This window comes from Alligator sinensis, unplaced genomic scaffold (assembly GCF_000455745.1).
Source record: "Alligator sinensis unplaced genomic scaffold, ASM45574v1 scaffold910_1, whole genome shotgun sequence".
NCBI lineage: Eukaryota > Metazoa > Chordata > Crocodylia > Alligatoridae > Alligator > Alligator sinensis.
The window spans coordinates 657,502-668,273 of record NW_005842748.1 but is presented as its reverse complement, the minus strand read 5'-3'; the positions used below and the strand labels follow the sequence as shown (position 1 = coordinate 668,273).

Below are 10,772 nucleotides of genomic sequence, written 5' to 3'. Positions count from 1 at the left end.
CAGCAAGCTTGGGGGTAGGGGGGACCTCATAATGGGGAGGGCTCCCTTTCCCAAGCTTCAGTGAGCACCAAGACCACGGGTTCCCTGTGCTGCTTTTTGCTGCACTAGGAACTCGGGGGGGGAGGGGGGGGAGGAAAACCACTGCAAAGTGCCCCCCCTCCAGCTTCCCAGCTTGGGTCTTTCTAGGGGCCTGGCTGGCCCCCCTTTGCAGTGGGGGGCGTCCCTTTTCCACCCACCCCACCCCCATGGGAGTTCCCAACACTGCGAAAAGTGGCATAGAAAACTAATGGTGCCGTTGCTGGCTGCACCCGGGGGAAAGGAACTCCCCTGCTGCAGGACAGCCCAGCCCAGCCCCCCAGACACCCCAGACAGCAAGTGGGGGTTGGGGAGACACCCAGCAGAGGGGATCCTTTTCCCCAGCTGCAGTCAGCAGTGGCTGTATGAGTTCCCTGTGTCAGGAACTTTGGTGGGGAGGGTGGAAAAGGAGCCCCCGAGCTGGGCAGGCTTATCCCAAGCTTCCCAGTTGGGGTCTTGCTAGGGGCTGGCCTGGGCCCCACCATGGCAAGGGGGCTCCTTTCCCCTCATCTCCCCACAAGAGTTCCCAGAGCAGTAAAAAGTGGCACTGGGAACACACAGTGCTGCTACTTGGCTGCAGCTGGGGAAAAGGAGCCCTTCCAGGTAGGCTGCAGCACTGGGTCAGCTGCAGGGACCCCCTCCTGGCCAGCCTGTGGCTCACAGCTAGCCAGGAACAAAGACTGTCACTGACTTGACAACTGAGAGAGCATGACCAGCCCTGTGCAGGCAGAGCAGATAAGCTCTGCCTGAGGCAAGCACACCACCCTGTAAGAGGCTCCTGGGATGCCAGCGAATGCAGCCTAGCTCAATATGTGTTGGATGTGGCACAGATGTTTGAAAAAGGCCTGTAACCTAAAGCGCTTTAGTCTGGTAACACGTCCATCAAAGGTTAACTTACAGCATGGTCTGCCATTTTTAAAGAACTTTACAGGCCATGGACACCTATTCTGTTACAGCTTTAAAGAGCTTTCTGTGTACTTAACACGTGTTAAGTGTAACATCTGTAGCAAGCCTATGAAACACAACACTTGAAGCATTTGCATTCAGTCATTTCCTGACTGAATCAACCTAGGAACATATGTCTGTTAATTTTAGGACCATTGACTTAAACTTATTCCTTCCACCCTACTGAATTAAAGGATAGTCTTTACCTTTTATATCAGGCACAAGCTGAAAGGCTAATTTCAAGACAGCTCTGATCTCCTCAAATACATATAGAAATTGTCTTGATTTAAATACAGTAAGGAGGAACAAAAAGGGGTTCCCTGTCTGTCATTTTATCTAAAAAATAAAGTAATTGCTTTTTATGCAAAATTAAACACTGTCTGTACATATAAGTCTTATGAAGCTGCCCTTTGAAAAGGAGTGGTTCAGTGGCTAAAATACTAGCTTGGGACACTGGAAATCTGGATTCAGTTTCTTGCTCTCACACACTTCCCGTGTAACCCTGACCAAGTCACTTAGGGGGCCTGTAGACCTGTGGGACATCTGCTCCAACACACTATAATTACAGCTCATCAGAGCAGACTCAGTTAATCAAATCCACTGGAGCATGCTGGACAGCACTCTCTAGCAACCTCAGCATCTCATGTACTTGCACTTCAGAATGGTGGTGGGGGTGCTTTAACTAAAGCTCACTGAACAAGCTTTAGTTAAAGTGCCCCTGCTGCCATTTTGAAGCATGAGATGCTGAATACATGAGATGCTGCAGACACTTTAATTAGAGCAGCTCTAGCGAGAGCCACCCCAATTCAAGCACCCCCACCCCCCAGAGCACATGTAAAGATACCCTTAGGTGTTTATGCCCCTAATTCCCACTGAAATCTCTGTGCCTAGAGAATTAGGCATTTGGGTCACTTTAGATAAACTCTTCCACAATAAAATTCTATCCAAATCAATGGGACTTAGGTACCTTCGAGGATCAAGGCTGCAGTCTCTCTGGGAGCATCAATATGTTCATTAATGCGCAGTACTTACTGCACATTTAATTTAGTACTAAATGTGCAGTAACTAGAGTTACTATGCAGTAGTGCTGGCGAACACCTTTTTAGTGACACTACTGCCTGGTAGCCTAATCAATACTGTGCCTTAGCATATTAGCACTGTCCGTGCTGTGACACGCAACTGCACAGTGTCATTAAGCTACTGCACATGAAGCATCTCATGTAGACATGTCCTCTAGGCCTCAGTTCCCTACCTGAAAGATATGGAAAAAATAGTTCCCTACCTCACTTAGGTATTGAGAGAAGAAATGTATTTAAAAGGTTGTGAAGCACTCAGATACCACAGTAACAGAGACTACATAAGTACCTAAGACAGAAGGGATATGAAGCCTTTCCTTTATTGTATTATATTATTTGTATGTTTTACTTTTAGTGATGTAGAAACTTCCAGAACTTGGCAGGATTGCACAAGAAAAGTTACAAGTGACATTGAAGGACTTTCTAGGACAAATAGAAATTATAACATTAGAGAAAAAAGAGCCTAGTGCTTTTAAAGCACAGTATATCATCCTAATTCTGTCAGTGGCCAGAATGAAATAGGACAACCACTATCAAGGTGCTTTTTGTGCAGCTGAAAGAAATGAAAGCAGATCAACTTGTTATCTCCCCCAAGCCATGTTTTATAGACAACAGTCTCGAAGAACTAATACCTCTCCTGATTTTTTTAAATGCTTTAACAAAATCTTAATATCATATACCAGGCAGAGAAGAAATCCAAGCAACAGAATGCATAGTTGCTTACTTATTTCTACAGAAACACGGGATGGTATTTTTAGCCAGCAAACTATTAATGAGAGTTCTTAACATGAAGCTTCCGAGTGTTTCATTGAAATCAATATAATTGCTTGTGTGCTTAAAATTAAGCATGTGCTTAAGTGCTTTGCTGGATTAAAACCAAAATGAATAATGTTATCTTGTAATTTAAAATATGTAACTTTTCCATAGCTCTTTTTAATTGTAAAATAATTATATACATGATACTGTATGCTAAGGAGTGATTCTGTTTACATTGCATTTGGCCATCAAAAACAAAACAATCACTTGTAAATGTACGCAATGACTGATATAAATCCAGTTAGTCTTCCCAGTGTTAGATAATTAATTTACTGTCCATCAAATGTTTTATTTTACACTATAGATATTTTTCCAGAAAGTAAAAGAATTTGTCAGTCCCAGTAAACTCTGGTGCAATTTGAGCCAGAGTAAACTAACTCCAACTTCACCATCTACATATGCATTTAAGTGCTGTAATTTACGCCACCATTGGATAGTACCTGTGTTTGATAGGACTATCCTACACCAGAGTCAATTAATATACTGCAGCCTAATTGTGGTGCATGTGTAGACAGTGATGATTTACTGCACAGTAAATTAGTCTACTGCACAGTAAAGCACATGTGTAGATGTGCCCAATAAGAGTTAACATGAGGCATACAGTCAGATGCATACACATTGTGTGAGTTATTTGGCATCACACAATCAGAAGCTGCTTGTTGACCCTAAGCAGCAGTCACATGCTGATTTGACATCCAATCCTGGAAACTTGTTGAATCAATCATGGCCCTGGGGGTCATTACTGTTAGGAACTGAAAGCAGTCAGACTCTGATAGAAAATGCTTGGGTCCTCCGAGAAAAAAAAGATCAGAAGGAGTAAGCAAACTGAGTGGCAGTTTCCTATACATCTACTATTTTAAAACTAACAAGTCAAATTCATCCCTGGCATAGCTTTATTGATTTAATGCAGCAATATCAGTGCTAAATTTGTCCCAATATGTTTATTATAAGAATTTCAGCACTGTTTATATTTTAGAGCATATGTGAACATTTGCTTACATACCCTGTATCTACATGAATAATTTAAGTAATTTCTCGTGCTGAGAGACACTTTTGTATACAAAGATGAATTTGAAGGATGTTTGTATGATGAACTCTCTGAAGATACAAATCAGTATAGAGAGTTTGAAAATTTGCAACTCTTACAATGTATGTTCCTACAGCTTAGTCAAATAGGACACGGAGCTAGGAGTTAGAAGATCAGGGTTCTTCCCTGCTTCTGCTACTGACCTGCCTGGTGACTATAAACAAGTCTATTGCTCCATTTTATACATTAAAAGCATTATTAAACTCCTTAATGGCCTAACACTAGATTAGAGTGTGTCTCTCATTCTGCCCCAATAATCTTGGCTGCTTTTTTCTGAAAAGTAGAAAACTGCTTTTTTGGTTTCAGGAACTAACATGCATAAAGAAATTTTACTGAGAACCATATAATTTATCCGTATCTGTTTTTATTTTTTTTTAATCTGAGAAACACATTTATTTGTATCTTTAGCATCTGTTTGTATGATGCAACATATGAGCAGGATTTCATAGATCTTGATTGCAGAGTTGCATTTGAAGGTATCAGAGGAACTTCGCTTGCATCTAACTGCACAACAATGCAACCCTAATATTAAATATATTTTGGAGCAGGTCGACTCATCTTATATAAGCCAGAAACAACCAGAGTAGCAGATGTGAAACTGAAACTATATGGTATACAATAGGAAGCCTGGGGTCAAAAACAGTCTCTAGAATACTACGTGTTGGACATGTATCTATTGTTAAATAGATAAAATTCAGAAGAAATGGCATACATTTGAGAGAAATCTTTCAGTTTGGGATTCAAATGTTCTGCCAGACATATGGCTAAGCAGATGTGCCAGCTACTGTAATTATCCCCTAAATTAAAAACTCACAATAAGGAAACTGAGGTATGCTAACACAATTTCTTATTTCAGCCTACAAGGAAAAGATGAAGGAGCTGTCCATGCTGTCTCTGATCTGCTCTTGTTTTTATCCTGAACCTCGCAACATAAATATCTATAAATATGATGGTGAGTAACATTCACAGGAAATCATCTTACTTATTAGATAATTTGTCAGTGCTGGGAAATGACTTATTTCACTCCAACAGTTTCTCATGTCATTTACTCAATACTTATTTAACAATTCACTTGCTGTCTCTGACTGTTAGCCTGTATTGATTGCCTATCACTCACTATGGGGAAAGTTTGGTCCCAAGAACAATGTATTAAAATCTCAAAGCTAGCTATTTTATAATTAGTTATACTGTTCTTAGTGCCTCAAGAAGTCCTTCCCACCTGAGAACTACAAATATTCATGGCTTATGCAATTCTCAGGGGAAAAAAAACAAAACGTGTTTTTTTCCGTGATAAATAATGAGGGAATTCTTTAAAAAGAGTGTATTTGGAGTTTCCTCTAGGAGGCTCAGAGTACACAGGCTCTGTGTTTTTAAATAAATACAAACAGGGTGTTTTGTCTGTGAGCCAGCAGACAGGCAGTAGGATGGCAAGCGACTGGACAGACTTTTGGGGGGGGTTGCATTTCTGGATTACAGAGAAGAGGGTCTCAATAGCAACTGCAAAAAAAACCCAAAAAACAGACCAGCACTCTACCCATGAGGTCTGTAGAGCTCTTGACCCCAAGAGAATTTAACAAAACATTGGGGAAAGTGTTTTAAAAATGAATTTAAGGGGACATTACTAGAAATAGATGTTCTTTCTTTATCCATAGAACTGGTACAGGAGAAGTTTCAGCTGCAAGGTAAGCTTCTCTGATGACCTGACAAGTGGGGCATGTCCCCATGAGTGGGAACATGCATTTCCCCAGGGACAAAGGGCAGCAGCACAATATGTGCCAGTGCTCCTTGGCCCTGGGGAACCCCGATGCATGTGCGCTCTGGCACGTGGCACGTTGCCCCGGGTAGGGTAAGGGAGGCTGGGACCAGCACCTGGGCTGGCCCCAGCAGCCTTACCTGGGATCCTGGGGTGGTTCATATTCAATTCGGAGAGATTAAAGGGTCTCCTGATTTGATTCGGATTCGGAGATTTGGCTGCCGAATCGAGCTGAATCTCTGCCAGATCGAATCAGCAACCTAAGCTTTGCACAGTCCTACTACATATGACACATTAATGTCTGTCTGCATCACAGGGCACTCTTCCAGGCTCCCAGCAAAGGCAAAGAATCAACTTATGCTGAAATGAAAGGGAAGGTACCTCTTGCTAGAACAATTTTCAGTCTCTAGTCAGCCATTTTGCTTGAGGTACCAAATGCAATTCTGCTAATTCCCCTATATACTGCTGGTTCCTAGACAACTATAGATATTGTCTTTCCATTCCTAAACACAAGGTTGGGTTTAGCATTGTTAAATTTACTTCACAGATATGGAAGTTAAACAGATCAACAAACGTGCCTCTGGCCAGGCCTTTGAATTGATCTTAAAGCCACCATCGCCTGTCTCAGAAGCACCTCGAACTTTAGCCTCTCCAAAGAAGAAAGAACTGTCTCGTGAGGAGATCCAGAAAAAGCTGGAAGCTGCAGAGGAGAGGAGAAAGGTATATTTTCCTCTTTAAAAGAAATCAGCAGTTATGTCTTCCCCTTTGAAATCATTTCCATTGATATCTGTGACTCACAGTAGACTCCTTGCACGATTTTTTCAATGAATATGGGAGTTAGGATGAAAAGAAGCTGAATGAAAAACTATTTGATTGTTACATTTTTAGGCAAAAGGAACAAATTTGACCAGTTCTAATAGCCAGGGCTACTTAATAAGGTATCTGCGAACAGGAACTCTTACAAAAGTTTAAATTCATGTTCTTTGTTTCAAGGGTAGTCTATGTAAGCTTCTATATAGAATAAAAATCTTCTCTTTCTCCTTTATAACCTTAATCAGCATTTCAGAGTCGTGTGGGTGTTTGTCATGTGCTTTCTAAAATGGTATTAGACCTTCTAGCAACAAATAAGATAAAAGCAAACACAGGGGCGCATCTCCAATAATGTAGCATCGACAGGTAAAAACTGTGACACCACAGCTATGTCACCATAGCAAAACTCATTATAGTGTGTTGCTACAGCAACGTAGCAGCTAAAAATAACCTTACATGGCCAGCACGGCACAGTACAGGCTGTTACTGCACCGTCATTTAGTACTTCCAAGAGGAAGTACTAAATGACAACGCAGTAACAACGGCGCTGTATGGCCACGTGTAGATGCACCCAGGGTATATACAGGAAGCAGAAACAACTATACTCCAGCTATTTGGATTTTACCCTGATTGAGGGGGCAAAGAAGTCCTTACTTGCACACCTATAAATCATCTTTAGGAACAGGTTTCATTAGTGTATATGCCTAAGCTGTATTTGCTATAAAGCATTTTTCCCCAAGTTAAATCATGATTCTTAACTGAAAAAAGCAAGCAAGCACAAGTCTAAAATTCATCTGTGCTGGACTCAGCCCTTAGTGCCATTCCATGTATGACACCTTTATGCTACAGTAGAGTGATCTGAGAGTGATACAAGCTTCTGCCAGGCTGCAGTGGTCACAGGAATCCAAAAAAATCAATGAAAGATTGGCATAAAGCAGACAGGCAGCCCCTATTCATTCCCTACTGTCATGCCCTCCTTTCCCTGTAGCACTGAAGAAGAGCTAAATACTTCTGTGTCAGCTCTATAATACCAACTGATCCATCCTGTCTGGGGCAATTAAATTGGTTTCAGGCCCATATTTCACTAGAGATGTGCAAAATAACTGCACCCCACAAAGGCTCGTGTGTGAAATTTGTGAAAGTAAAGCAAGTCCAGCTGTCTCTGAGTATCTTGAATGTTATCCTTTGCTATAGAGACCACATCTTGCAGAATTTTGCAAAATATGGGCAAAAATAAACATAGAAATAGATGGACCTGTGATACAGCCTGAAAGTGCTTGCAGCAGTTCATAAGCTATTTCCTAGAGAAGAAAAAAGGCTCCAACTCTACTTTAGTCTACATCAGGAATAATTGTCAAAGTCAATGGCATAAATGTAAGTATGAGGAGAATCAGGCCCTTTGGAGTCAATGGAGCTATGCTGATTAATATCATCAGACCTTGCGCTTATTTTTAATCCATTTAGAAAAGTGGTTAACCAAAGGGACAGCAAAGGGATGAAATAACAGCAATTAAGAAACCTGATACTGTACAAATATTTTACTGGAATATCTAAACCATAGAGGCCAAGTCATTTCACAGATCAAAGTGTGCATTTCTTCCCGCAGGAAACCTAATTATGTCATTAATCCAAGAACTGGCCACAGTTGCAGACACTGGGGTCCTTCCCCCTACAAATACATTCATTTTGAATGATGGTCTCCACCTATAACTTGCTAGGTGAATTATTTTCATGTACCAGTTCCTCAGTCAGTACCATGCTCTTTTACCCATCTATAGCAGTTATCAGATATAATCATCATAGATCGTGTCCTTCCAACATAATAAACTTTTAATGAACACAATTTTAATAAACATGGAATATAACTAATTGATGAGAATTGTCATTTAAAAAATGAAGTATTAATTGATTCCACACCAGTTTGCAATTAGACTGCACTGTTAATTAGAACAGCGTTCATTAATAAATTGTCAAGTTCATGTGAAAAAGCCTACAACAATGCATACATTCCAATTATTCCTTATTTGTGCTTTTGTTTCCCCATTTCTTTATCATAATTCTTATCCCTTCATGCCTGCCTTTTTATCATGTTCTTTCTTTCCTTTATTTTCCTCCTCTTTCTCATCTCTCCTAATAATCTTCACCTAATACCACCCTCTCTTCATGAAAGATTTTTTTTGCTTAATCTTGCATCTCACAGTGAAACCCTCTTTGGATATTAATAGACTTGTCTTTCCATATACAGAACTTTCCTCACAGTGCATCATTATTAGTCTGTTATTTTTATGTTGTACATGTGCTATATTTTCATCTCTTAGTAAGTAAATAGAAAGTGCTCTTCATCATTTGAGTTTCTTAATGGTATGGAAAATTGAACCAGATCTCTAACATCAAACAATATATGTCCATTGACCTTGGACTATTTAACTGACACCCCAGATGTATAGACTTCAAAAACCCTAGGCTCAATTATACATTATGACTGTCATTAATCAGCATATTAGCATGAAAATTAGACACTAAAGGGAGGCACAATTCTACTAGTCTTTGGATTACAGTAGAGAAATCATATGTAATTAAACCCTCTTAATGGCCTTGTATTTGGATGAAATTTAATCGCACTGGTCCCTAATGCTTAACATCACAAAGAATTCAGAGCAATGATCATATTTTCTGACACTGATGCTGTCAGTTATATGGTAAAAGCAATGTGTCTTTTTTAATCCTGTTATTAGTAATGCTGAAGGAGAGGGTCCCACCCAGGGAGCACAGCATGAACAATGCTTCTTCTGTTATATGGAGTGGCCAGTTTCCCTGATTTGCCTTTCCATCTGCTAACACCACAGCAGGACTCCCCATCTGGTGATGGGGCTGGAACACATTGTCTCCTCCAAGGTTATTATTAGTGTTGCTCTATTCATTGGCAAAAAGGCAATTTTTAATACAGTTGATCCAGCTCTCTGATCGTATCATAGAGACAAATGCACCTGAGTTTTGCTCCATTGCACGGCACAGAAATCGGCAAAACCTCAGTAGTCTCACAGTTAAGGATCTAAATGTCAAGACAGGAGAAAAATGGAACCTGCAGAATATTTCTCTCTTCCCGTCCTAGAGATGGATGGGGCACATATTTGGGGAATTCAGAATTACTGGCCCAGCTGAAGTGGGAAGAGAAATAGAGAACCACTCACTCTATATAGCAGATTTTCCTGCCAAAGCAGGAGATTTTATCATGAAATTATTTTCTTTCCTTTAGCTGCCCTAATTTTCAAATCACAATTTCCAGTCCCCTTCAGGGGCATCAGAAGTTGGTGTGCATCCACAGACAAGCAACCAGTAGCCATAGGGCCACAGAGCCAACAATGATGCCTGGTGAAAGGGGAATGAGAAGCAGTGCAGAGGCATTATTTATAGAAACTCCAGTATGAGGTGGAAAGAAGACCAAGGTTCAATCCGTACATGGCTAGTTCAATACGTACATGACTTAGTGGGGCTAACGGAAACCTGGTGGGATTCATCCCACGACTGGGCAGTACATATTGAGGGCTATAGATTGTACAGAAAGGGCAGGGTGGGGAAGAAAGGGGGAGGGGTTGCACTCTATGTCAGAGAGCAATATACGTCAACCCTCATCAAGACGGAATCCAAGGATGAGGAGGTAGAAGGATTGTGGGTTAGGCTACATGGGGGGCAAGGAGAAAGGGATTTGGTGGTAGGGGTCTGCTACAGACCCCCGCATCAAGGGGAAGAAAGGGATTCGGGGCTCCTGAGGCAACTCTCGGAGACCATAAAAGCTAAAGAGGCGGTAGTCATGGGGGACCTAAACTACCCGGACATCTGCTGGGAGTCACAGACAGCAAAGTCCCACCGCTCACGCAGGTTTCTAACCTGTGTACAGGACCTCCACCTGACACAGGAGGTACACGGTCCCACTAGGGGGAATGCCATACTGGATATGGTATTGGCAACGGGGGATGACATGGTACGGGACCTCCAGATCGGTAGCCATCTGGGGGACAGTGATCACCTAATAATAGAATTCACCATAAGACATCGAGTGGGTAAGGTAACTAGTAGGGTGAAAGTGCTAGACTTTAGGAAAGCTGATTTCAATGAACTCAGGCGATTAGTCAAGGACGCACTGCAGAGTAGGAGTTTTGAAATGATGGGAGCCCAAGAAGGGTGGCTGTGCCTTAAGGAAATGAGCCTT

General features: G+C 41.4%; 1 protein-coding gene across 1 annotated transcript in view; it reads left to right on the top strand.

Moving 5' to 3' along the window:
• The window catches only part of STMN2 (stathmin 2), a 65,697-nt gene that overhangs the window by 30,752 nt on the left and 24,173 nt on the right, over nucleotides 1-10,772 (top strand). The window contains exons 2-3 of the mRNA XM_006034574.3: nucleotides 4,856-4,951; nucleotides 6,300-6,472. Of these exons, the coding sequence (XP_006034636.1) occupies nucleotides 4,856-4,951; nucleotides 6,300-6,472 (269 nt within the window). The remainder of the gene's footprint in view (nucleotides 1-4,855; nucleotides 4,952-6,299; nucleotides 6,473-10,772) is intronic.